We start from the raw sequence: 27384 nt of genomic DNA on the forward strand, positions 1-27384 counted from the left end.
CCGGATCCAGGCCGTATCCGGATCTGATGAAGGACCATCGGATGGACACGACGACAACGCATCCCTGAAGTGCCAGCCTCATCAGCCCTGTGAAGGCCTCATGGACTCCATACCGGCGTGATGACTCCGACCCCTAAGTTGCCCAACCAGATGGAACTGGATAAATATTTTGAAAGTTTTGATCCAATCTGACTTCTGACCTATAAGCTGCCTGAATCATAATCATACACTGTTCGTTCATTGGCCAGAGGAGAACTGGCCCCCTGACTGAGCCTGGGTTCTCCCAAGGGTTTTTTCCTCCATTCTGTCACCTGATGGAGTTTTGGTTCCTTGCCACAGTCGCCTTTTTCGCCTTTGTCGCCATTGGCTTTTGGCTTGCTTAGTTGGGGACATTTAATTTTATATTTAACAATATTATTACAACATTATTTTCCTATTATCTCTGTAAAGCTGCTTTGAAACAATCTGTACTGTAAAAAGTGCTATATAAATAAAGGTGACTTGACCTGACATAGAGCGTGGGGTCTATAAGCAAATTTCTGTCCATGGAACCTAAAATATGCAGTATTTTGTTTCCTTCGGAACAATTACAGAAGAGGACGGAAGTATGGTGGTGCTGCGATGCATTCAATAGCAATAGTCAATATTATATGGTTTTTGTTAGCACTATGTTTTATAGTAGCTTTTTGCCTTTATAAGTTTTCGTTGAAACTGCCTAACAGGCTCGAGGACGTGTTTCAGGATTTAATCCGATATGGAAAAACTAAGGAACACATCAAGCGCCCAAGCAGGCTGCTCCTTTTTGCCGTATCAAAGAGGTGAATTTGGATTAATTAAAGTTCTGTATATTCCCCAGATATCATTGTTTGAGCAGGAAATATTTTCTCTGATGTTTTCTTTAGGTGCTTTACTCATTTTTACGCGGTGTCTGTCATGTGGAATGGGCTGCTCCTACTATTCTCCATACGTTCTGTCGTCATGAGTGAGACACTCCCTGATTGGCTGATTGACGCGCTTTGTTCTTTGACTGGCAGACCAAGAGATGCTTGGAACGGTACTTCAAGAATTTTTTTTCACTTTATCTTACTTTTTAAAACATGGTGACCAGCATGTTACTATATTAAACCCGTAATAATGTAGTAACCAACTATGCCATTAAAAATACAGTAAGAGAAAAATTCTGAAAGCTCCTTGTGTACACCTTTTAAGGGAGACCCCATATTTGTAATATTATTTATTTCTCACGAATATCTATTTAATTTGATCTGTTACTTTCCATTTAACATCCAATGAATATTCACATGCTTAATTATGTGTGATTTTCAGAGTTACATTTGTCCATTCTGCTTTTACAAGTGCTACTATGGGTCCATTCCTTTAGACGGCTATTGGAGTGCCTGTTTGTCAGCGTATTCTCTAATGGTGTGATCCATATAGTCCAGTACGCATTTGGTTTGGGCTACTATGTCCTACTTGGACTAACTGTCCTGTGTTTAAATGACTCTTTGGCACAATCAGGTTAGTACAGTTCCCTATTTAAGATTCTATCAATACTTTATATAATTTTTTTTTTTTTTAAACTAAAATGCAACTTTAAATTGCAAACTCCAAACCTAATTCATGTTAAATTGACAAAAATATTTTAATATTTTAGAATATAACAGCCCAGATTTATCTAGATATTTCCCTGAACTTTACTATTTGTGTCTCTCTGCAATGTCAGGGGCTGTTCCTCTCTTTAAACAGCTCACATGGTATCATGTAATCGGGACTCTTCTTTTCATTGGGGCATCACTCCTCCAGCACTGGTCCCTCTCACTGCTGGCCAACATGAGGACTGACAACTCGGGTAGGAAGCCGCTGGAGTTGGTTTAAATTATTCTTAAATTGTAGTTTATATATATATATATATATACTTTGTTCTCTCTATGCAATACAGGTAAAGTAGAGACTCTGTCCCACAAGATGCCATATGGGGGCTGGTTTGAGCTGGTCTCTTGTCCGCATTACCTGGCTGAGCTTCTTATTTATGTTGCCATGAGTGTTTGTTGTGGCTGCAGTTCATTAACCTGGTGGCTGGTGGTACTGTATGTACTCCATAACCAGGCACTAGCTGCACAGCTCTGCCATGATTACTACAGGAGCAAGTTTGAGACATATCCACGTCAACGCAAAGCTTTTATACCCTTTGTCCTGTGATTTATGCATTTTATATGAAAATATGAACCTAATGAATAAACTGTTATCTAAATGAAAATATAGCTGATCTCAGTTGCTCTCTCTAAAAATTGGAACAGCTGATACATGGTTCATGCTGGTTTAATGTGTAAGAAACATGCAGGGCAACATGAGTGAAATGTACCGTTGCCCTGACAGACTGACTTCAGAACCTATGTTCAGAACGTGATTGATCAGCAAATTACTTAAAATGGAAGTGGATCCTACCCCATAAGAACAAGAGTCCATTACATTTTAGAAATATGAAAATTCGTGTAACAATGAGAAGCCAAACTCATGTCTATAAATTATTCTTGTCTTTTGAAAGGAGTTTCTAATCTCATATTTCCCTTTTACGTTGCAACTCAACCTAACGTGAAGGTGTTTCTTCAAACGTTATTAAGACTGACTACGTTTCAACCAATAGTCTACCTCAAATTTGGTGACGTATGCCTCTCCAGTACACGTTTATTTCCCAACTGACCAATCACGGTCAGTTTCCTCACGCTAGTTTGTTTTAGCTTTTGGTGTTAGTTTTTTTTAGCGAAGATGATGACCACGGTGGGCTAGCCAGATTGTAACGACAAAACGCTAATGTTTATACATTTGCGGTTTTATTAGCTTAATTTGCAGAGTATTAACACAGAAGAAACCGCATTAACCATCCCTTAAGATGCCTCTCCGGGCCGGCGAGCGGCATGGCGGTGGCAGGTTTAAATGCTTCCTTGTTCTACTGAACGTCGTGTTGTTTTCAGCCCGAGTTATAGCAACTCAAGAAGAGAATAAAGTAATTAACGAGCAGCAGCCCGCGGAGGTGCGTAAGAATACATTTTCCTTTTTGCTAGGAAACATACATAAGACAGATTATTAAAACTATATAAATGTGTCCAAGTCAAGGAGGAGAGGTGCTAAAACTAGCTAGTTAACGTTAACGGGAAGTGTCATTCAAGGGAAACTAGTTGACTACATTGACTAACGTTACACACTGGCTAACCGATTTGTTCTTTGGTTGTTATTATTAGGCTGCAATAAACGGATGTTGGCTAATTTTGTCAAGCAGGGATCATCCAAGATATATTCTGCTGTAGATAATGTGCTTTTTTATATTGGTATATAAATGTATAACCATAAAAAAACTTCAGTTTCTTAATCTACTCATCTGGTATTTATGTGAAGTGTTGGAGCCCCCAGGAGTTTGCCCACCCTTCTCAAAGATGAAGTGCAGGACCAGTTAAATTTGATCAGTTAGAGGCACATTGTGGCATTAGAATTAAGCTTTTTCTCTGAGGGTATGTAAGCAGATCAAATTAAAGAAACCAGTTGCATTGATATGTAGTAACTGTTAGTGCTGCACGTTTAATCATATCGAGATCGCAATCGCGATGTCAAGCCTAACGTTATGTGATTATATGACGCAAAATGCTGCGATTTTATATGAAATTAACACAACGCTATTAACGCAGCATCTGTTATTTTTTGTCATTCTTTGGCTAGTGTTTCATAATCCTGCTCCTATTCGTGCTAATGCCTTTAAACCATTCATGCGCGACAAGTCAAAAGAGAGGCTGACTGTGAATGGCCTGACTGTGACTCAGAAAGACGCGCGCCAGTATCATGGGCACAGACCGCACCAGAAAACAGTTCTCTCTCGCGTTTGAACGAACAATAACACAATTATGTCAAAATGTCGTTTTGTGGAGTATCTTTCTAACATTAGAGCAGTCTTATGATGGAGATAAATAGTTGTGAGAGAATGAGGCACGTGTGAAATCCGCATCTCTGTCAGCAGCGGCTGGTCTTAAAGGGACAGCAGCCAATAAAGCTTTCTGTCAGTAAAGTTAATCAAATAACAAAGGTAACAGAGAAAATTACTCAATCCTCTTGACTAAAGAACTTGTGTAGCTTTAATAAGGATTAGTCTATAGACCAACGCCACTTTTGCGTCATTGAAGGGTAACGCCCCTTTTTGGGGGAAAACAAACGGATTCCTCTGAGAACAGAACTCGCTCTAGATCTGCAAAGTTTCTTTATAGCAAAAATGGCACAACATACAGACTCTCTTTGCGGACTATTCAGACATCTACCACTATCTCGTGGAATCACCAAGTAGTCTATTTTTTGCCATTAACACACTCACAGTATGACAAACTAGACGATGAGACCATGAGGGATGTTCCATTGTGGTGGTTTGTATTTTGGTGAAGATTTTTTTATTTTTTATTTGACGGATATTTTTTTCATCTTCCGAGAATTCAACACCGGTAAATACACTATTATCTCAGACCATGCCTCTGTTCGTTCAAGATAGCTTGTGAAATGATTAAAGATGTTAACCAAACCTAAAGTGACGGGAAAAGATGAGATGCCAGGAAAGATTAGGCTATAATAGTTTTTGCGTTTACTTGCATAACTTTTGTGTTTATATAAGCTATATATTTCCTCCCAGCTCTTTTTCATTCTTCAAAGTTTCTCTGGGGAAATTTTTCGTAGAAATTTTATGACCGAATAAAACTCTCAGGCAATTCAAATGTTTTGCAAGTGAACGCAGAATAGAGATATAATTTGTTAGGATCATATAGACCAACGCTACATATTTTGCCGTACACTGTAAACCTTTTGACAACTTTCTAAGTCCTAGCACTTTCTAGACAAGCAGAAACCAGCCAAGTCCACTTTAGTCCTAGCTTGCCACTATTTCAACAGTAAAATCAGTTAACAGCCACGGTAACGTGCCTAGTGAGAGCAGCTTCGTCTTTCTAACTTGTATAGCTAACTTAGTCGACAACAAAACTGTCAATAGCTTAAATCAAGTTAAATATGATCCAAATGACATGGCCTCATCGTCTAGTAGTTTGTCATACTGTGAGTGAGTTAATAACAAAAAAAATAGGCTACTTACTTGGTGATTCCACGAGGTAGTGGTATATGTCTGAATAGTCCATATTTGGCCACTGCGTGGGGTCATTAATCCAGTTTTCGACCATTTCAAAGGGACACCTCTGTAACCCTGTATCTAGTAGCTTCTTTAAATACCGCTCCCGGTCCTCGGCCGGCAAAGAGAGTGTGTATGTTGTGCCATTTTTGCTATCAAGAAACTTTGCAGATCTAGAGCGAGTTCTGGGGCCTATACCATGAAGCCGGTTTAGGTGGCTAGCCAGCCATGTTTCAGTTTAGTTTGCGTCAAACCTGGGTTTTAGGGACCATGAAAGTGGTTTGGCTTTTAGCAGTGTTCATCGCCATAGTAACTTACGCTACACGGCTAACCTGGTCCGGGGTAGGTTATGTTCTAGGTAAGTGCAAACTGAACTTGGACCAATCAGCTGTGAGCAAAGTGACACATGTCTGATGCGATAAAGTCACTCCACTTGTTTCTACTCCAAATTAAAGGTCACTACATAGCAAATGATTTTTAAAGACAAAATCGTCTGGTTTTTAGTGATGCTTATTTAGAATAATAAATTTGTATGATTTAGATATTATTTATGTCATTATTATACCCTTTATCAATCACACATGTGCAATTTTAGTTCATTAATTATTACACAGTTTAAATGAATAAATATATAAAGGTAATATAAATACGCTTTAGCATCAATAGATGAAGCTCTAAAATGACTACATGTGAGCTTAAATGTTCAATTCTCTCTATACCTTTATCAGCTGTATAAAATAACTTCACAACTTTTACTTGCACTGATATACAGTAGCGAGACTTTTTCTTTTAGTTGTCCTCTTTCATAGACAGCTGTTTTCTTCTTGCTGTGTAAATTTGTTTAAATTCTTACTATTTTAATACTTTTATTTAATAAGTGAATTTCGCTGCTTCTCTCGCGAGAAATTAATCTCAGTTTCACTCTTTCTCAACGTGTGATTGGCTGTTCGCTACTGATGTCACACCTAAACTCCTAAACTCAGGATCAAAGCCTGAGTTGACAGAGAAAGTTGATGATCAGCATCATGGTACCAACAAAGCCTGGTTGGATTGGTTTGGTTTTGTCAACTCTAAACTAGTCCTGTAACCCTGAGTTTGTTCAACTACCATCGTGGTACAGGCCTCTGTTCTCAGAGGAATCCGTTTGTTTTCCCCCAAAAAGGGGCGTTACCCTTTGATGACGCAAAAGTAGAGTTGGTCTATATATCATTTATAATTTATGCAGCGCAGACTGTTTGATAACTTTATTCAATTTCTGTATATGTACTACCTGTTAGACAGGAAGGGTACAGGTAAATGTTGTTACATCCCTATTAGTAAGTGTTTTTTAGTTATGTTGCTGCTGTTAACATGTTAAAGGGCTAGTTCACCCAAACTTGTAAATTAGCCCATGATTTACTCACCCTGGCCTGAAGCCATCCTAGGTGTGTATGACATTCTTCTTTCAGACGAATATAATTGGAGTTATATTAAAAAATGTCTGGCTCTTCCAAGCTTTATATTGAGAGTGAATGGCTGTTTGACTTTGGAAGTACATTAAAGTGCATCTATTCATGATTAAATGGTGTATCAGTGGATAGCCTAAATCAGTGATTCTCCACCAGGGGTCTCGGCAAACTTTCATGGGTGCTTTCATACTGACATAATATTTTTTTGTTTATTTGTTTTATTACAAAACAAGTATCTGAGGTACATGTAAACTACAAAATAGGGCCTTCCTATATGGTCTCGAACGAAGGGGGTGCCTTGGAGTCAAAAAGGTGTGATCTACCGATTTAAATGATAGGAGTATCAAAATGAGTTAAATTTGCAGCACACCTGCAGAAAATAAAAATGTTATTTTTACAATATTTTTCTTCAGGCGCTGTTTTGAAGAATAAACAATCATGCTACTAGTTGACAAAATCTCTGGAACTGCTCTCCTGTCTCCTGGAACAGTTCCATCTTGTACCCACATAGTTTTCATACTCTTATTCTTGTTTTTTTCCCCTCTAATATTGAAATGCTTAATTGTATCTATGAATGTTGTTAGATTTTTTGTTGCTCCATATTTTGTAGAAATTATGTTGCTTAGACAGTTGTTACTATTAATTGACCTAACATCTGAATCATAATTTCTGTCCTGCTGCAGAAGGCAACCACCGGTCACGCTCCCGGCCCGGCAGTGAGCATCAATGAACCCAATAAGGGAAATCTGGGCTTTATTCATGCCTTTGTGGCAGCCATCTCAGTCATCATCGTGTCTGAACTGGGAGACAAGACATTCTTCATCGCAGCAATCATGGCTATGCGCTATAATCGCCTCACTGTTTTGGTGGGCGCCATGTTGGCTTTGGGACTCATGACGTGTCTGTCAGGTAGGTGAAATACAGTTGTTTTGAAGCACCTTAAATCATCTACAAATGTTGATATGCTAAGACTTTTAGTGTTACTTGACTTAAGTGGGGAAAAATGTTATTTGTGTATTACATACACTGCCGTTCAAAAGTTTGGGGTTGGTAAGATTTTTAATGTTTTTAGAATAAGCCTCTTCTGTTCACCAAGGCTGCATTTATTTGATTAAAAATACAAAACAAACCCATTAATTTTGTGAAATATTATTTCAATGTAAAACAGCTGTTTTCTATGTGAATATATACAGTAAAGTGTAATTTATTCCTGTGATCAAAGCTGAATTTTCAGCATCATTACTCCAGTCTTCAGTGTCACATGATCCTTCAGAAATCATTATAATATGTATAGTATGATGATTTGATGCTCTAGAATCATTTCTTATTATTATCAATGTTGAAAACAGTTATTTACATTTTTATTTCAGTATTCGTTGATTAATAGAAAGTTCAAAAGAACAGCATTTATCTGAAATAGAATCTTTTGTAATATTAAACACTACCGTTCAAAACTTTGGGGTCAGTAAGAATTTTTATTTAATTTTTTGGGGGAAATAAATAAAATGAATCAATACTTTTCTTCATCAAGGAGGAATTAAATTGATCAAAAGTGACAGTAGAGACATTTATAATGTTACAAAAGATTATATTTCAAATAAATGCTGTTGTTTTGAACTTTCTGTTCATCAAAGAATCCTAAAAGAAATGGTACACAACTTTTTTCAACATTGATAATAATCGTAAATGTTTCTTGAGCATCAAATCATCATATTAGAATGATTTTTGTAGGATCATGTGACACTGAAGACTGGAGTAATGATGCTCAAAATTCAGCTTTGATCACAGGAATAAATTACACGTATATACTAACTATATTCACATAGAAAACAGCTGTTTTGCATTGAAATAATATTTCACAATATTACAGGGTTTTTGTATTTTTAATCAAATAAATGCAGCCTTGGTGAGCAGAAGAGGCATTTTTTAAAAACATTAAAAAACTTACCGACCCCAAACTTTTGAACGGCAGTGTATGTTGAATAATCTGTTATCTGAAGCAAGTTTTAAACTAAATCAAATACCCCCATCTCCCATGGCCTGTCCCACCTCATAGGCCTTGACCTTCTCAATTGTATCCAGCAATTTAAATGATACATACGTATCATCATTTTGACATAATCTATTGAAAATATCAGTAATTACAAAACTCCATTTGGTCTAAAAAGCCAAACTAGATCATCTCTCAGTGAGATGGGAAACTTTGCAATCATGTTAACCAATCTGACACAATTTCTTTTATTTGAATTTGTTATTTTATTTTAATGTGTAGGGAATAGGGATAGAACATTGTTATTTTTTTCAATTTAGATGTTGCAAATTTTGTAATTTTCACTCTAGCTGTATTTGAGCCTTTGAGGGGTTTTTTTTAAGTTTTTTTTTTTTTGCTCTATTGTCACCTTTAAAACAAATTCTAGATTCCTATTAGGGATGCACCGATGTATCGACTAATAATCGGTATTAGCCGATAAAGCAATTATTTTCACTATCGGCCGATAGTTTAAAAACAGCCTATGATCAGGGCCGATTATACCCTGTCAATCAAAAGGAGGCGGAAAACTGATCAGGCTACATCTCATACTGTGTGTGAAGAAAATGTCTTGTGTTGAATTTAGAGCTGTCTACCTGAAATAATAGCAACATTAAAGCAGGCTCTATCTGACCCCATGAATCACCTGCTGTTCAAGTCAGGGTTGGCAAGTCCACGGTTTTTCCCTACACCACAAACAGCTTTTTTACTTCTGATAAGAAACAAAAGTCTTAGCTTTCAAATTCTGTCAGTTTTATCACTAAAGTAAAAAAATAAATGGTGTTTCGACGCTCTTAAATGTGACATGACGGATAATAAACGAATGCACATCAGAAGGAATGTTGAAAGATACAGTACAACTTACCAAAATGTGAAAGTGAAAGCTACACGTGATGGCCAAGTATGGTAACCCATACTTGGAATTTGACCTCTGCATTTAACCCATCCAAGTAAGTGCACACACATTAGGAGCAGAGTAGCGAGTAGTGAACACACACACACTGCAAACGGGGATACACACACCCGGAGCAGCGGAGTGTTGAAGACAAGTGTTTATGAAAAATACCTCATGTGCAACTGTGGTGTATACAATTAATGATTTATTTTAATGTATTAATTATATTTGAAAATAAATGGCAGTTGAATGTAATAGTTTTTGCTCTGTTATTAATTTTAACCTGTACTATTATAGTAATGTACCAAAGGAGAGGGTTCCTTGTATAATTTACAGCATTCATTGGGAAATTTATTTTCCTCAAGAAAATAAAACTATCGTTATTGGTAGATCATTCTGAATAATCGGTGGACAATTTTTGTATATGTGCTTCTTTAATTCCTATTCTTGTCTTTCATACATTTCTCATCTAACTTAGCAGTGCATAGTGTCAGTAAATTTGCATCCATCCAAAACAATATCATCATGCCATACTGATCAGATGAACAGATTTCTAATGACAGACTTATTTTTGTCTAGCCAGCTTAATCAGTGTCTTATATAATTAAATATTATATCTTAAAGGTTTTACAGAGAATAGCACATAATTCAGCACTTAGGCCTCTGTTTTTTTTATATGCTTAATGTCTAATGCATTAAAAGAGTGTTGATCTACCGTGTGTCTTTTATAAAATCCTCTCAATGCATGAATGACCTATTTTTCTGTTTGTCTTCCCATTAGTCCTGTTTGGTTATGCCACCACCATTATCCCACGGATCTACACGTACTACATTTCAACAGCGCTGTTTGCCATCTTTGGGTTGAGGATGCTGAGGGAGGGACTGAGGATGAGTGCTGATGAAGGGCAAGAGGAGCTGGAGGAGGTCCAGGCTGAGATAAAGAAAAAAGATGAGGAGGTAACAGCTTTGTTACTGAAGTGCGTTTGTCTGCAGAAATGGCTATATATAACACCACCTGAATATTTGAAGCAACTTATCTGACCTCTGATTGACCGATTGACCTCTCCTTCCATAGCTTCAGCGCTATAAGCTGGCAACCGGCACACCCGACGTGGAAGCGGGGTCGACGGCGACCTTGTTGCCTCAGAGGAAGTGGCACAGTGTGATCTCACCCATATTCGTTCAAGCACTCACCCTCACCTTCCTCGCCGAATGGGGTGACCGCTCTCAGCTTGCAACCATTGTTCTGGCTGCAAGAGAGGTATTGTACAGAGTCCAAAATTCTTAAAGCCCATGAAAATGTATTGTGCATGAATTAAAAAAAAAAACTGAATGTGATGTATATTTTAATAGAGTAGTTAATTTTTGATGAACACTTTGTATTATACTGGTTGAAACTTTCTTCACATCCTGATAGCAATCAATAATAGAACTGGTCTAAATATTAAAACATGTACACAATATATATATATATGGTACATTAAAATGTATACTTATATGTATTACAATTTACCAATCTCATAAATCTCATCTAATTTAATAGCTCAGTAAAGTCCTGTAGGATGACTGTAATAATCCAGAACTATGTATTGCTCATTATTAGCAGCTAGCAAATCACTTTAGAGATGTTACCTGTGAATAACTGGCTGGTTTTGTGCTGCAGAATCCATTTGGAGTAGCAGTTGGGGGAACATTGGGACACTGTCTGTGCACAGGACTGGCTGTTATCGGTGGAAGGATGGTGGCTCAGAAGATCTCTGTCAGAACCGGTGAGATTGAATCATTTACTACAGTACTTAATGTTCTGTAGATTTACATGAGCAATGATCTATATCCAGATTCATTTGCTCATATTTCCTTTTGTTATGTCTACAGTTACAATCATTGGGGGGATCGTTTTCCTCGCCTTCGCGTTCTCCGCCCTCTTTATCAAGCCCGATTCTGGATTCTGATGGATGAAGTAACTCGTCATTTTGTACATGCAGTCACCACAGTACAACACCGAAAAAGTGGAACAGAGAGAGACTACGCAAAGACTGCAGATGGCTTGCTTGCTTGTTTATTCGAGTGAATCTCTTTTGTGTGTGTGTGTGTGTGTGTGTGTGAGTGAATGAAAAACAATTTACTGCTCATGTCTTGAGCATTTTGTTTTTGTTGCTTAAATCCTCCTTACTTTCCTTCAACCAGACATTATCCTGTTTTTAGGTGATCCTTATATTTCTCCTGTATGCCACCTAACAGTTTACTTGAACTTGCCAGATTTTTGTTGTTGCACATAGTAACATTTTAAATAACACATAATGAATCTTGATTCTATATTGTTTTACCTGTTTAAACAGTGCATTATGGTTAAAAGCTGGCCTGGGTCAAGTCTATTTTATTTAAGTTCAATCTTACTTGGCTACAACAGCTGTAAAACTACAACCAGATCAAGATGAGCACCGTCACCCTTCCCTATGACATCTTGTGTCGTCTACACACATCTCAGTGGATAAGAGCCTCAGCAATATAACAGTCATGATTCCCTCATCAATGACAAACTACAGTTCTTTTAGGATTCTTTAGGAACTGCATGGGGTGTAAACTGCCTGTTGATGGGATTTCCTGGTATTCTTTCTTACCATATTACCAAAGGCTTGAAATATAGTATGAAATGATGTGGGTTCTGATTACATCATCACATGTGGCCTTTAAACCCGGTCATGGTATTCACTGGTCATCATTGTGCACCCATAAATGCATTGGTGATAACTCCTCCTCTCTGCATCACTGGCCATAAAGTGTTAAGAACAGTCAGGTTGTCACAGTCTCCCCTGGAAGAGGCACACAGCATATAGTTTGCAGTGCCCTTTTCCTCAGATGTTTTTATTTATTCAAGTATGGAGCACAGATATTGATATTTTGTCATGGTTGAAGAATTTGTTCAGTCAGGGAGGAGATTGGGGGGATTTTTTTTTTCTTTCTTTTTTTGTAACATTTTCAGGGTGACTTTGTCAATATTTGACAGGGGTTAAAAAGTGTGCTGAACTTTAGAGGAACTACAAAAATGTTATTCCTGTAAATATTAAATTAAATGGTCAGTCTCAGTCTTTCAGATGTATTTTTTTGTTGTTGTTTTTTACAATATGAACACTTATTAAACCAAGGAGTAGATGTAATGACCTACAATGTTATAAAGTAAATTTTTCTAAGATGTTAAATGTGCTCAAAATAGTTTTTGAACAATTAAGTCACATGTACAATTGTATGAAATTCTTTGCATTAGATGGAAAATATCAAACCATATGGCATTGTAAAAATACTTTTTAATTTTTTAAAGCCCCCTTTTTAATTATTTTTTTTTGGCCATCAAGTTCACAGGTTTACTAACAGAATAACCACCGGTGTAGTTCCATGTTCCAAAGTATTTGACAAGCAGAAAGTGAGTTTGTCTTAATTTTGAACAATATATCTATTGCTTCATACGTCAAAATCTAAGAAACATAAATGTTTTGACTGAAAAGTATGCTTGTGCTATGTTTCCACAAATAGCCCATTTTGATGCCATATAATGCAGATATAGGCTACATGCTAAATTGAGGCTTAATTGTCGAAAAACTTTTGGGGCCACTGTAAATGTGTATTATATTCAAATCTTAAGGAAAATGGATATTTCCTAGTTCAGTCAGTGGTCAAAATATCTTTGAATTTTACTTGCTATTGGCCATGAGTTAAAACACAAGACAATATAATAATATTTATGGTTTACTGACCCTTTAATACAATTCACACAAACACTGAAAAATACTAGTAAGGAAAAAAGCAGAACTTTGAAAACATCAAGACAGGATTTGGAGAAACCTGGAAAACGTCCACCATGACACAGAGGCATGAGCAGATCAAAGGCATGAGTCATCCCACCTGACATCCTGCAAATTCAACCACCTGAATTCAACCTGGAAACTAGCCCTCTTAAAAGGAGAGAGGCAGAAAACACGGTCCGGCAAGCAAGAGCATCTGCTCCAGGGCCTAACAGAGTACCATAACAACGCACCGGATGTCCTACACTTTCTGTGGCAGCTCATGAGGGTAAGCAGCAAAATATATCCATGACTTGGTAAAGGGCTGGCGGCATGCTAATTCCAAAAGAAAAGGGTGCATCAGACATCAGCCAATTCCGGCCAATCTGCCTTCTCAACGTCGAGGGGAAAATCTTTTTTAGTATAGTAAGCACACTGTACACCTACCTGCAAAAAAAAAAAAACAAGTACATTGTCACATCTGTACAGAAAGCAGGAATTCCAGGATTCTCTGGCTGCTTGGAGCATACAAGCATAATCTGGCACCAGATCCAAGCAGCCAAGAAGGACAAGAGAGACCTACATGTGATTTTTCTTAACCTGGCAGGGCCCCATTTGGCTCAGTTCCCCATAATCTTCTCTGGGAATCTTTCAAATCCTTCCACGTACCAGAACATATCACAACACTGGAAAGTGAAGCTCTGGTGCCTACAGATTGGTCTCCTCCCCCGGACAATATGGCTACTCAACGTATATGAAATCCCATTAACAGCTGTGGAGAAGATGGAGTGAACAATCACTTCATACGCAAAAAATTGGCTCTGTGTCCCACGATGTTTCACTAACATCAGCCTCCTACGGCAAAGGGGCAGGGAAACTACCTCACACTAGTCTATCCGAGGAATACAAATGTTCTAAAGAAAGACTACAGTTGACACTGAAGGATTCCAGAGACAAGACCATCAGTACTGCTGCACCTCCCCTAGTAACTGGGCGGAAATGGACACCATCTAATGCAGTGCAGCAAGCTACACCAGCTCTGAAGCTCAAAGACATTGTGGGGCAGATCCAGCAGGGTAGAGGTTTTGGCCTAAAAGCAAACTAACAAACCTGGTGAAAGGCTACAACATCAGACCTGAGAACACTGGTGGTCGAGGAGGTGCATTGACAGGAGGAGGCTGTGAGAAGAGCGAAGGCTGTCTCTCTAACTAAGCAGGGGCGATGGATGTGGTGTGAATGTGTGGAGAGGAGAAAGATCAGCTGGAAGCAGCTATGGGAAATAGCAGCAACCAAGATTAGCTTTATCATCAAAAGAAAGTATGACGTGCTTCCATCACCAAATGATCGCACAGTGGTACGGCAAGGATCCAACCTGTGCCCTCTGTCCAACTCCAGCAACTCTCAAACACATAAAGACAGGCTGCAAGACCTGCCTCACGCAAGGGAGTTACACCTTGAGACACAACCAGGTCCTCAAGACCCTGGCATCAGCTTTGGAGAGCAAGCGGAGCATGAGCAACTCCCAACCACCTAGAGCAAGCAATCCCCCGAAGGCAACAACGTTTGGCAGAGAAGGGCAGAAAACACCCAAACATCCTTCCACCAAGCCAGAATCAGGAAAACTATGCATGGTTCACGACTGGAAAATGCTGGGAGACAGGCTGGCAGCGGAATGACCCATTGCTGGGACACAAGTAAAACAACATAAATCACTCTAGAACTCCCACCTGTCAAGCTTTCAGCCAGCTGCAGACTTCATCCACAGGGTGAATTTTGGGAATGGTTGAGCATGGCACACAAGCTGAGGACTTAACATTGTGCAGCAGGCACCCTTGTAAAAGGTGTATAGTGCTGAAAGGCTGAAACACCCAATGATGCAAGGGCACACTACTAATAATGTGTCCCGTGCCCAATAGACCGGGAATGGTACCCTGGCCAAGATTTATACTTCTCCCACAATTCAGAGAATCCCCACCAGTTGATTGTCTACCACTCCCAGCAAGGTGAACCTTGAAAAAGTGCTCACCACCTTGGCACAAGAGACAGCTCCTAACATCTTATCCTGTGTTTTTGGAAATGTCTCTTTAAAATGCCTAATTGGGCTTAATTCTTTGCATTTTAGATTCACTGTGAGTGTAATTGTTCAGTTAATTTTTTTAATTATAATTATTTATACATATGGGGGTGTTTTACGTGACATAGCCTAAGGTGGGGTTACTGCGCTGTAACAGCAGAACTTTCGGGAACGTTTACAATCGTGTCTTAACCTGTTATAGTACATTCATACTTAGATTCATAAGTGGTACCCACAATTTAGCAAATTGTCCCATCAGCATCGTAAACTCGGCACAGTTGGACCACAATGATTTGGGGGTAGGCTCAAGCCTCAAGGCCACAAGTAATCTTGATTGCGTATGTGATTATTGCTTTTATACAAGTTCAATAAACAAGAAGGTAATATTGAATAACTTACATTTTAAATCGTCTCGGTTACGTATGGTAACCCTCGTTCCCTGAAGGAGGGAACGGAAACGTATGTCGTGACAGACAAATAGTAGGCTATAATATCTATAATATCTGTCAGCGAGGAGCCACCTGCCAGCATCCAGGAAGATGCCATGCCTCTCATGGAGTGAGCATGCAACCTGAGCGGGCAGGGCCAGCCTTGTGCTTGGTAAGCCTAGGCAATGGCATCCACTCTCCAGTGGGCCATCCTCTGCTTGGAAACAGCCTTTCCCTTCTGCTGCCCTCCGTAACAGACAAAGAGCTTTGAGTTCTGTCCACGTACAGATGCAGAGGGCAAACGGGACAGAGCAAAGCCAGGGCTGGGTATGCCTGCAGGATACTACCTGGTCCCTGAAGGGAGGGTTAGGAACCTTGGTCACATAGCCTAGGAACGATTCATCGACCGAAACACACAGTTGAGCACACCGGGGACATACATGGCGCAAAAGCGACCTCAGATGCTTCTGACTCCAGAGGAGGAGATGGCGGGCGAGTTGCAACATGCGACGGGAGCATAGACCACCTTGTCGGTTGATGTACACAACGGTCGCAGTGTTGTCTGTACGGGCCAGCACGTCCCTGCCCCGAGCGGTGTTAACGTTGAGGATGCAAACGCCCTGTTCTCTCATGGGAACAAGGGCCCCCTCCGTGACACTAGTGAAGACACGAGGAGACAGGGACAGCCCGAAGGGCAGGACCTTGTACTGATATGCTTGACCTTCAAACGCAAAGCGCAGAAACGGCTTGGGGGGACGCCGGGCAAACTGAATCGCATAGCCGAGCCTGATGGTCCGAATGAGCCAGCGGGACGGCCTGAGGAATGCTAACCAGGCTCGCAGAGACTTGTACAAGGCGGAACCAAAGGGACAGCGAGGTGGAACGCAGGGACGCGGCTCGGGAGGCTCTCTCTTGGAGGCGGCCCGTAGCGCTGTGAGTGTGCTGTGCAACACTTACCTGGTTACACAGGGCAGGAGGCGGATTGGATGCGTTCTCGAACTGCACGCTGCTGCCCACTGGCGATAGAGGAGGCGGGTGAGAGTAATGAGGATACACTCGTCTCCCTGCTCTCCGGGCCCTCTTCGGACCCAGAGATGGAAGAAACTGCTCTTTTATTGAGAATTTGGGTACCGCTGGTTTTAAGGCCAGCGGCGGAACACAAATAAAAGGGAACAATTAGATTTTCCACCCGGCCTTCTTTCGGGGGAGGGAGCGGTGCGGTCACCATCTCCGGGTCGCCCGTCCTAGGGTCACTTACCCCTGGCTTTGCCGCCCCTCTTGGCCTGACTGCGACTGGCTCCTCTGCACCGCTTAGGTGGAGGCTGCTGCTGCGGCGCGGGAGTGAGGGCAGATGCAGGTGGACGCCCCCAGCGACGAGCAGACTGAGGGTCAGAATATATATATATATATATATATATATATATATATAGAGAGAGAGAGAGAGAGAGAAGTCGACCACGCTGCCGCGCCATATCGCCCGCACCAGATTGGAGAGGTCTTGCAACACTCGATTGTAGAGACCACAGGCATCGAAATGCTCGGCTCAGAAGCAAAAAGCTGAAATGCAATCGCACCACCTGCTCATTATATACCCACGTTGCGTGGCTGAACAGCTAATACAAATGATGGCACGCCAATGTGCATTGGCTCATTTAGTTTCACACAGAGTAGATTGGCCTCTCTAGCGAGAATTCCTATTCATTGATCACGACGTACGCCGGGAGTGACCGACTGATAGAGAAACGGTGTTACTTCGGCTGTTTTCCCAACACAAAAATAGTTTCAAACGAAGCCAAAGCAGCATCAAACATCGTCTCAAGGAACAAGCGGTGGCGGACAGTGTGAAGTAACTCCAGAATGAATCAATAATGGTTTTGAACGAATTGGTTGAGGTGATGATTCATTGGCAAGAGAATCACTCGTCACCACCTTCTGGGGTAACAATGTAACCTGCAAAAAAAAAGTCACTGGAAAAAACCCCAAACCTTATTTATGACACTTATTTAGAGGGAAAATTATCAGACCGAAAAGAAATGAATAAAAGCAGTCGACAATGCATTTTTTTAAAATCATTTTATTTTCAAAATTGAATAAGGGGAGTAAACGGCACTGTTCGTTTAAAAAGGTTCCATTATTTCTTTGTTAAATGTAAGAATGGCCTGGCTCACAAAATGAACCCAATACAGCACACTGTTTTCTGATATTACAGATTTCTTATTTTAAAAATTGAGTTTAGGAAAACAGAGCTATGCTCTGGTAGCCCCTGACGGAGCTCTGAAATTTGACGAAACCTAACAAATGGTGAAAGTTTAAACCTATTTATAGGTATATTTAAATAATTTCCTATATTTCCTCTGTATTAATGTGTACTGACCAGATAAATTTCATGAGCCAAACACGAGTGCTCAGCAAAGAACATCACACGTACAAAGATTAAATGATAGCAAGAGAACACTGATAGACATTCAGAACTTCTAGTGCGTACATCAGAACTACAGAACATTTAACATGGTTCACCACCTCCTTTTCCACTGGGCGCTTTTTAACGTTTCAAAAGCAAATTCAACAGGATTTCGGCATGTTCTCTCATGTTTCCTCACAGCTCTTTGGGTTCATTAATAAACGCCAGTTGACATGAAGTTGCATTGAGCACCACAGACAATCCAGAGGTACATAGAGGGCAACCATTATGACAGATCCTGTTTTTTGTGGCTCTTCATGGTAAATGCAGAAGAATATGTGTTATTGAATAGGTCACTATCACAAGATCAAGTGAGGAATAGAAAGGAGGGGCAAGATTGATGTTGGGTTTGATTTTTCTGAACCAACCTGAGGAAGTTGTAGTATTTCTCTGTTACCTTAGGGCAGACATAATACAAATCAGTGCAGAAAACAGAAAAAACAACCCCTTGTACTCCGAAACATCATTGCATGTGTCAACAACTGACATCTGATGCCAGTGCGAGATGATTCACTATGCATCAGAAGGTCATTTTTGACCCAGACTGGTTGTCTCACTTTTTAAGCAAGACTACTTATTATTCTTTTAACGTTTAAATACTCCAAAACATAAGTAGGAGTCTGTAGCATAAATCAATGACCTCTCTTACTTGGACAAAGACCTTAAAATAACCACTTCCTGAATCCAACTGCATTGAGGGGAGAAAATTCAACTGGTCCTCCAGTGTGTCACAGTTTGTTTAAATCCTTCATTTGAGGTTACAATGTGGAGTAAGCTTGATATTCTGTTCACTTTCCGTGCAAAAGGTGTATAACAGTTGTTTTATACGTCAACTATAGCCTATATCTGCATAAATTCTCTGTTCTGACCTTGCTGTAGAAAAATAAGAACATCTTTTTTTTTATATAATCCTCTTTAAAAGTTACTATAAAGCTAAGTGACAGTTACATTCGATCAATAACCTCGCCTTGCTCATTGTAGCCATGCTATTCGGTCACAAAATGTCTGACATTGAAATGTACAGCCATCCATTACGTCTAGGCTACATGACCACAGAAACCATAACCAACACATTAATGACCGTCATATACTATAGGAGCGACTCGAAGAGTAAACAAAATTTTGATTACATACTGCATTATCATAGACCACTTGGGATATTCTATCGGGTGGATACTGCAACATGAACAGCGATTGGACTAGCACAAACCAAACATTCAGACTGGCACTTCTGATATGGAAAATATTGGAATGAACCTGTCTACTTGTACTAACCTTAAAAAGGCAATATTGCTCATTAGTGCACTAAAATGTGACGATTACAATAATTAAAACAGTAATATGGTCTTGTCTCACAGGACCAATACAACTGTCAAAACTGTGCTACCTGCTACTCTCAGCTTTTACAATATGAAATGGTCACACTCTATATTAGATGCATTTAACTATTACTTAAACGCACAACAATTTTTGGTTACACTTTATTTTAAGGTGTCTTTGTTACACTTTAATTATGTATTTAAGTACTAAGTAAAATTAAGTAACTACACAGTATTTTTTTTTTTAAACTTAAAGTAAGTGTTCGTGCTGCCATAAATTGTAATTTTAGTCAACTTGAAATGTAAAGTACGTGTAAGTGACAACTTGGATAGCTGAGTTGACTAAACTTAAAAATGTAATGCAATATGAACACTTACTATTTTAAGTTGAAACAACAATTTTATTGCTTACAGTGTACATGTACTTACTATAGGGTAAAGGTTTGGTTTAGTTGCATGTAATTATGCATTATTTATACTTATTACAAAAGTAACTGCATGTAACATACAGTATGTAACAATGGCACTCTAAAATAAAGTGTTACCAAAATGTTTATTATTAAAATGTACTTATTGTGTTTATGTTGTATTTTTTCTGCTATTGAGGTGAGATACGGGAAAGGTTAGAGACAGGTTTGGTAGTATGGTTCATTTAAAGTTTGGGTTAAGTGGTAAGGGAAGGGTCAACAGTGTAATCATAGATATAAGAAATTAATTACAGCTGTAATTACATGCATGCATTTCTTTTTGAATACAAGTACAATGTAAAACATGTAAGTACACAAATAAGTGCATTGTTTTATATTATTAATTAAAAAATTATTGAATAGTAGTTAAAAACACAATATAAAGTGAGACCAAAAATATGTTAAGGTATCTTAAAAAATAAAAACTATATATATATATTTTTGACAAATTAAATATATTATTATTTATTTATATAATTGTATTACTATTACTTTTGAACATTCATGATGGCTGAGTGCTAATGTCTTATCAAGCAACTTTGAGGAGACTGCAATTCTAACAACGGCTGTCTTGACAAAAAATGCATAAATATAAATCTCAAGATCCTGAAGACACAGTTAAACAGTTTAAATGTCAAATTAATCAACTAAATTCTGGCATATTTTAATTGTAATACAACTAGGGTCAATAAACAGAATTAGAGTGTCAACCCTAAGCTTGTCTACTGTGCTTTGGGCAAAGAGCTAGAAGTTGCTAGAGACTATGTCAGCATTACAGAGGTAATAGTGAACCTATACATTCCTGCTTTTCAAGAGTGTCTATCAGTATGGAAGAAGTTTGCAAAGTCAAGTCGTTATCATTGAAATGTCATTGTTTGACAATGTGCGGAAACCCGAAAAAGGCAAGTGAAAGTACTCCTGCATTAAAGCTGTGCAAATATGTGAAAATCTCTAAATGATAAACAGGTTTGGTTGTTTATATTTCTGGTTATTCAAACCTACATAGTGAATCATACCAAAAACACTGTATAACAGTGTAAACAACCATGTAAACCATTGTAAAATTAGAGGAAGCTATGGCTTAGCCTTAAGCTCATTTACCTGTATTGTTTAAGATCAAACACACTATGTGAATATATTTTTCCCCATCATAACCCTGCTGTTTTAAGCGTCAGTTCCAGTTTAGCAGAGTACCGTAACTATCATCGTTACATAATAGCGAACGTCGTGAGGACATTTCCAGCTGTAATGATTCTGCGCTAAACAGTCAAAGCCCCATTTCAATATTTTTGACTAACTGCAGGATATACTAAATCTGAAGCCTTCTCTTTACAGTATTTACAAATGTAAAACCTCTCTCTAAAATATTCATATCTATATTTTTGCAATTACTAAGGTGTTACTGCATAACAAGATGCAAAACATCTAAAGATTGCCTGTTCCTTTAACAGTTTTCCTAAAAATATGAAGTTCGTTTTTTTAACAAACTGTGACACAATCTGAGGATCCAGCATTGCCTGCTTGGCAGACACACATACATATGAACACGTGTGCAAGCACATACACACACACTCACCCCCATCCCACTGGAAAAAGGAAGTCTGTGAAGAGATCAGCCATTATGTGTATTAAGTTTAGCTTTTTTTTCCTTTGAATATTAGAAAAAAAAAGTATATTCAAAGCTACAAATAACAGACTACGCTTTTCATCTCATGCATCATATAAAATATTAGTTTCTCTTTCCTTTTGTCCATATATTTACACATTATTTTACAGGTGAACTGTACAATAAAAGTGGAATCCACACAACATTCTTAAAAATATTTTCTGACCCATAATTACTTCGACAAGTAAAATGAAGAGGAAAGAGGGAGAGAAAGAGAGAGGTGCTGTTTGTCCTGCGGGACTTCTTTGAAGTCTCGAAGCACTCGTTCTGCATAAATTAAACCTGTGAAAGAGGGATGACGGCACACACTGGGCATACGAGACGAAGGGGATGTGATGGTGACAGCTTGCAGAAAACCAGGCGTCGCTGCTCCCTTTGCCAGCCAGCAGATAAGTTCAGCATTTGTGGTCGGACCTCTCCCAGAATTCAGTGCAAGCAGCCGTTGATCAACTACCTATAGGTGGAATAGGGCACGGGGTGAAAAAAACGACACCCAATTAGGTCTGGCCCTTCACCTATAAGCAGTGGAAGGGTATCTGAGAGGGTACAGTACAAATACTGTTATTTTTTTAGCTTCAAACACCCCCCTCAGAAGCCCCCCAGCATGCAAGACTGCTCAGTGGAGATTTGGTTGTGTCCCTGACATGCGGTCAGCTACTGTGGTGGCGCATTGGAGCGGTCCGTCATGCTGTCTGAGCGATGAGCTGCCAGTTGCTGCTGTAGCTGCTGCTGCTGCTGCTGCTGTTGTTGCAGCTGTTGCTGCTGTTGTTGCTGCAGCTGCTGCTGCTGTTGTTGATGTTGTTGTTGCAGCTGCTGCTGTTGTTGTTGATGCTGCTGCTGCAGCTGTTGCTGCTGCTGTTGCAGTTGCTGCTGTTGCTGTGTTGCCGCTGCAAAGGTGCCTTGCTGCTGCAGAGGAAACGCTGCCTGAAGGATCAGCTGGGTAGACTGGTTGCCATGCAAAAGCCGAGGGGCCTGCAGGAGGAAATGCGCAACATAAATATACATGTGGTAGCGGTATTCAAATCCTGCTGATAACACAAAAAACAACAACAAGTAAAGACTAGTGAATTGAGGCATCACACATTTATAATGTACCATATGAAATATGAATAAATATATTTTAAATCAAAAAAGTACTTAAAATAACAGCTGAATATATAAGCTAAATGTGTTTAACTTAAAGGACACCTATTATGCAAAATTCACTTTTACAAGGTGTTTGAACATGTGTGTTGGCAGTGTGTGTACACAACCACCCTATAATGATAAAGATCCACCCAGTGCTTTTTTTCATAAATCATAAGCACTGTCTCAGAACAACCCGTTCTCAGATTCGGGGAAATGTGACGTACTTTTGCACAAGACCCAGCCACGACTGTTGATGACACTGCAGTTTTAGTGTAGACCCGCTCTGAGTGAGCTAAACACAGTCCGCCATTGTTTCGACCTCCGGGGCAGCTGTAGACAAGAATGTCTCCCAAGCGATTGATGCGTTTTGTTATAAGATGTAAAAATGAACATAGCAGTCGTCATTTACTCTCGTTACTCGAGGATGGACCTGTACCAACTGTTCGTGATCTAGCTTACAGTCTCCGGAGCGATATTGGTCACAGCAGTAATGGAAGTGAAAGCGCACACTTTATTAAAGTTCATCTGAGTCATTTTACGGATATAAAGTTCACCAGTTTATTAAGCACCCCCAGAAAAGGTGTGTATATATTTGTTTACTGTTAGTTGTAACGAGTGTTTCTGTTTAATTAGCTGTGTATGTTATCGATAATGAAAGGGAGAGAGAGAGTTTATGGATAAGACTTTAATGCGCACTTATATTGTGTTTATTTAGCTCTTACGGTGATTTTCTGGAGTAAAACAGACGCTTCATATTTTGTGTGATGTACAATAAACTTCATAAAACTCATCAGTAAATTTTTGGCCATCATTTGGACGCGGCCCGCTACAACAGGCTTGTACTAATAGTGGATTAAAAGCAAGATGAAAAAAAAGATTTTCACTAAAAAATCTTGTGAGCCACCCTAGCTCTCCATTTTCATGAAAGTTTAAGTCGATATGAAACAAAATTGTGCCCAAGTTTCTTCACTACCGTGATATACATACACGTGGCGGTTGAACATGAAAAAGGAAAATTAGGACGGGACTTGATTTTGTCCATTTCGGAATTGATCAATTTGTCCATCTGGAATGGATCCAGAAACTAAATGGACGATTGCCGGTGACCAGAGAAGAGATGACATAGCGAGGGGGGCTTTTTTTTAAAAACTCTTTCTCTATCATTGATAGAATTTCCTATCATTAATGACACAACTATTTCCTGCCATTGCTAGAATTTTCCATCATTTATGACACAACGCTTCCCGGCCACAGACAGAATTTTCCAGCAATCCATGTTTTCACTGTTATAATGTTATTATCTACCTAACATTACTAAATGAAATATCGAACAAACCACAAAGAGGTATAGGACAGTGAATCTTTGGGGGTGTTAATGGACGTAATCTATTCGATATGTTTTAATCGTTCTGAATTAGAGGTCTGCACTCCCGCGGGTCCCGACGCAAAACAGTGCGGCGCGGGACAAATTTTTAAAGGTCATTGCGGGGGCGGGCGGGATGATGAGGTGCACTTGCGGGTGCGGGCGGGAGGGATGATACGCAGCACTCCCGCAAATTAAATATGAGTATAAAGTAAAATATATAAATGATTAAAGTAGCGTACATAATTTGTAGTTGTGAGGGAGATTCTGATTGGCAGCAATAAAAACGTTTTAAGCAGCCTAAACTTGTGAATGTTGTCGGGTAGGGCGGGGCCTAATCTCACGCACACTTGTTTAGAGACAATTCCTTTCCCGCTGCTCCGAGTTCGAATTCGAAAGCTAGTTCAAGTTCAAAATAGACAGCATGGACGAGGAACAGAGCGCCTCTAGTGCTTCAGATAAAGTACTGTTGTGAATATTATGCTGTTCGTAATATGGGACCAATAAATATGTTACCAAGTATTGGTAAGGAATTTTGTGTGCACGCATTTTTTCCCCAAGACCTTTCGTCAGACAGAAAGTGCGGGCGGGAGCGGGACATTATATCACAGATGCGGGCGGGAGCGGTACTAAAAATGACAAATCTTTGCGGGAGCGGGCGGGAGCGGGACTGAACACTGCGGGCGCGGGTCTGAAAATTGTGTCCCGCGCAGACCTCTATTCTGAATCCGATCCAGACATAGTCTTTGACAAAAACGTTATTTTCTCAGGTTTTTCTTCAAAATGTTGCTTTTTTTATGAAACTTACCCATATTCAAGTGTTGATAAAAAAGAATGTATGATGATAGAATAAAATGTTCTTTGTTGTTGTTTAAAATTAGAGTCTCTGTTCTTTCTTTTGATATATTGTATGTTCAGATATTCATACAACACAAAATAAAAAATAATTTTCTAGAATGATGTGCTCTGACAAATCATTCATCATAAACATTGGATATTTCAATAGAAAAAATAAGAAGAGTGAATTACATGGTGATTGGTGACTAATAAAAAAGGTAGCATTGTCTAATTTGTGAAAGAATCTTTCACAGCGCTTTTGTGAACCACATTATTAGGTTCCTTTAAAAGATCTGACTCCAAAGAATAATTCTTTCACAAATCAGACATCACTACATTAGAATGAATAGGAATGTGTCATGTGATCCACTTTTGATTGTTTTTGCAGCCGAGTTTTAAAGTTCTCATTCATCGCAACAGTCTGGAAAAAACAACCAACACATTCTTCTAAATTTCACTTTTTGTGAAGTGAGGATGAGTAACTGATGACAGTAAATGATTTACATTTATGGCTGAACTATATCAGTAAGCTGTAATCAGTAAACCGCCAGTTTAATCAGTAAGCTGACCAAACATAAGCTACAGTGAAGGAGTCATTGATGCTAAGAGGTTCTCAGTTCTCTGGGTGGTACCTGTAGGAATTGTGTTTGCTGCTGGGCGAGCTGAGCCTGGGCCTGTCCTTGCTGTTGGGCTGTTCCTGTAGCTGTCCGTGACTGCGTCTGAGCCTGCTGCTCCGGCGTCTGTGCAGGCGGCTGCTGGGTGATACTGATTGTTTGAGGCTGGCCCTGCTGCGGGGCAAAGGCAGTCACCACCTGCCCCATGAACATGGTGGTAGGCACCATAACTGCACCACACGCCATTGGGCCGGTTACTAGCTTAGTGAGGAGCTGTTGGGCAGCAGGGAACCTGTGCGAGGCAGGAGGACAGGATCTTAGTTATAAGTTTCTTTTCAAATGTTGGGACCAGTTTTACTGTGACATGGTCAGGGGTTCCCAAGAATGTTTTATTGTTCATCAGAAATTATATAAATTATATATATACATACACACACAGGGCTTGACATTAACACCAGCCAAATGCGGCTGGATTTTAGCAGTGTCATGTAACGCAGTCACTCCTACTAGCCTCATTGGCGGGTCGAATTTTATATATAATATACACATTTTTCAATTGTAGTCTTTTAAAAAGGCATATGAAAGAATGAAATACTGTTGTCAAAAATATTGATTTTTGGATATTTATTGATACTGAAATATCTGAAAGCTTCCAATACTCATTTCCGCAGAGTAGGTACACGATACCAGCTGTGCTTTCTCACTCTCTCACGAACTCTCCAACAGCTCACACAAACAGGGTTACACACAAACAGTGTTACAGGGCCTGAATTTGTGTATTGCGCATAATTTTACTCATTCCCGCAGATTCTGTGCTCACACCCAAAGTGCACGCACATAAAGCTTCCTCTAAGTACTAAATTTAGTTATTTTTCACTGCTTATTGACCTTGAACGGTCAAATACACACAAAATCATGTCAAAATGCCGGTCTTGGCGAGTATTCATGTAAACAGCCAGTTATGTTTAAAGTGAACCTAAAGTTGAGAAAGAAAATGGATGTGTAACAGTATAATGGATCCGTGTGTCAGGTCTTAAAAGTGACAGCAAACTAATATACCTGTTACCAAATTATGTGATAATATTAAAAATATCTATTACTGCAGTTTTTCCCCATGGTATCAGTAAAAATTGTGGCCAGTCAAGAAAAAAGTTAAATGTTAAAAGTTAAGTTAGTCTAGTATTCTAGTGTGTAAATTTAACATATGTGTGCTGATGAGTCAAAGTGTCAGTGTGTGTTTGTAATAGTGCTACATGTACCGTATCTGCCGGTCTTGTGAGAAGGTGGCGACCGCGGCTCCGCTCGGGCTGCTGTTCGGGGCCAGGCTTGTGGCAATCTGCACAACATTGGCCTGCGTCGGCTGAGAGATCATCATGGTATTATACAAAGATGCCGGCAGTGCTCCCTGAGGAGACTGCAACGTATGAGACGACCTCTGAGACTGCTAAGAAACAGACAGAGGTAGAAAGACTTGATATTAGATTATACTTGATTACACACAATCTAATACTATATTTAACATTTACTTTTGCATTTAATAGAGGGATGTTTTATCTGAACATACCACAGACTTTGTTTACAGATCAGTCTTTGATATTTAAAACATTCAAAAATACAGCAAAAATGTTCATTTCTCTGACATAGTAATGCAGCAGTGTTTTTTTTTGTATTTATATACTATTATAGTTTTATCAATAGTTTGAATTAGCTTTTAGTTTTCATATTTT

The 27384-nt window shown here is 39.3% G+C and overlaps 3 protein-coding genes across 5 annotated transcripts in view; 2 read left to right on the forward strand and 1 right to left on the reverse strand.

Annotated features, from left to right (window-relative positions):
- The first annotated feature begins 569 nt into the window (after nt 1–569).
- Nucleotides 570–2257, forward strand: srd5a3 (steroid 5 alpha-reductase 3). The gene is made up of 5 exons (XM_077220580.1): nt 570–818; nt 903–1054; nt 1327–1518; nt 1724–1849; nt 1940–2257. Exons 1-5 carry the CDS (start codon nt 622–624, stop codon nt 2197–2199), a joined length of 927 nt encoding a protein of 308 aa, XP_077076695.1. The 5' UTR covers nt 570–621; the 3' UTR covers nt 2200–2257.
- A 430-nt stretch (nt 2258–2687) lies between these two features.
- Nucleotides 2688–12615, forward strand: tmem165 (transmembrane protein 165). The gene is made up of 6 exons (XM_077220581.1): nt 2688–3031; nt 7281–7506; nt 10303–10478; nt 10597–10782; nt 11185–11290; nt 11397–12615. Exons 1-6 carry the CDS (start codon nt 2891–2893, stop codon nt 11471–11473), a joined length of 912 nt encoding a protein of 303 aa, XP_077076696.1. The 5' UTR covers nt 2688–2890; the 3' UTR covers nt 11474–12615.
- Nucleotides 12616–20606: 7991 nt separating this feature from the next.
- Nucleotides 20607–27384, reverse strand: part of clocka (clock circadian regulator a) — a 63020-nt gene continuing 56242 nt past the window's right edge. For 2 of the 3 annotated variants that reach the window (XM_077220666.1, XM_077220664.1), the window contains 3 exons: nt 26917–27101; nt 25676–25949; nt 20607–22687 (listed from right to left, as the gene is read on the reverse strand). In XM_077220666.1, coding sequence (XP_077076781.1) covers nt 22370–22687; nt 25676–25949; nt 26917–27101 — 777 coding nt within the window. In that variant the 3' untranslated portion in view covers nt 20607–22369. The remainder of the gene's footprint in view (nt 22688–25675; nt 25950–26916; nt 27102–27384) is intronic. The other variant, XM_077220665.1, reaches the window with a different exon arrangement.

The sequence above is a fragment of the Siphateles boraxobius genome, unplaced genomic scaffold, assembly GCF_051911475.1.
Source record: "Siphateles boraxobius isolate OS27281-9 unplaced genomic scaffold, OSU_SipBor_1 8, whole genome shotgun sequence".
NCBI lineage: Eukaryota > Metazoa > Chordata > Actinopteri > Cypriniformes > Leuciscidae > Siphateles > Siphateles boraxobius.

What these genes read in the sequence shown, in the direction of transcription:
- tmem165 (XM_077220581.1), top strand. Translation starts at nt 2,891, where the DNA reads ATGCCTCTCCGGGCCGGCGAGCGGCATGGCGGTGGCAGGTTTAAATGC. An exon ending in ACTCATGACGTGTCTGTCAG is followed by an intron (nt 7,507 to 10,302) that starts GTAGGTGAAATA and finishes TCTTCCCATTAG; the next exon opens with TCCTGTTTGGTTATGCCACC. An exon ending in TAAAGAAAAAAGATGAGGAG is followed by an intron (nt 10,479 to 10,596) that starts GTAACAGCTTTG and finishes CTCCTTCCATAG; the next exon opens with CTTCAGCGCTATAAGCTGGC.
- srd5a3 (XM_077220580.1), top strand. Translation starts at nt 622, where the DNA reads ATGCATTCAATAGCAATAGTCAATATTATATGGTTTTTGTTAGCACTA. An exon ending in TGACTCTTTGGCACAATCAG is followed by an intron (nt 1,519 to 1,723) that starts GTTAGTACAGTT and finishes CTGCAATGTCAG; the next exon opens with GGGCTGTTCCTCTCTTTAAA. An exon ending in CATGAGGACTGACAACTCGG is followed by an intron (nt 1,850 to 1,939) that starts GTAGGAAGCCGC and finishes TATGCAATACAG; the next exon opens with GTAAAGTAGAGACTCTGTCC.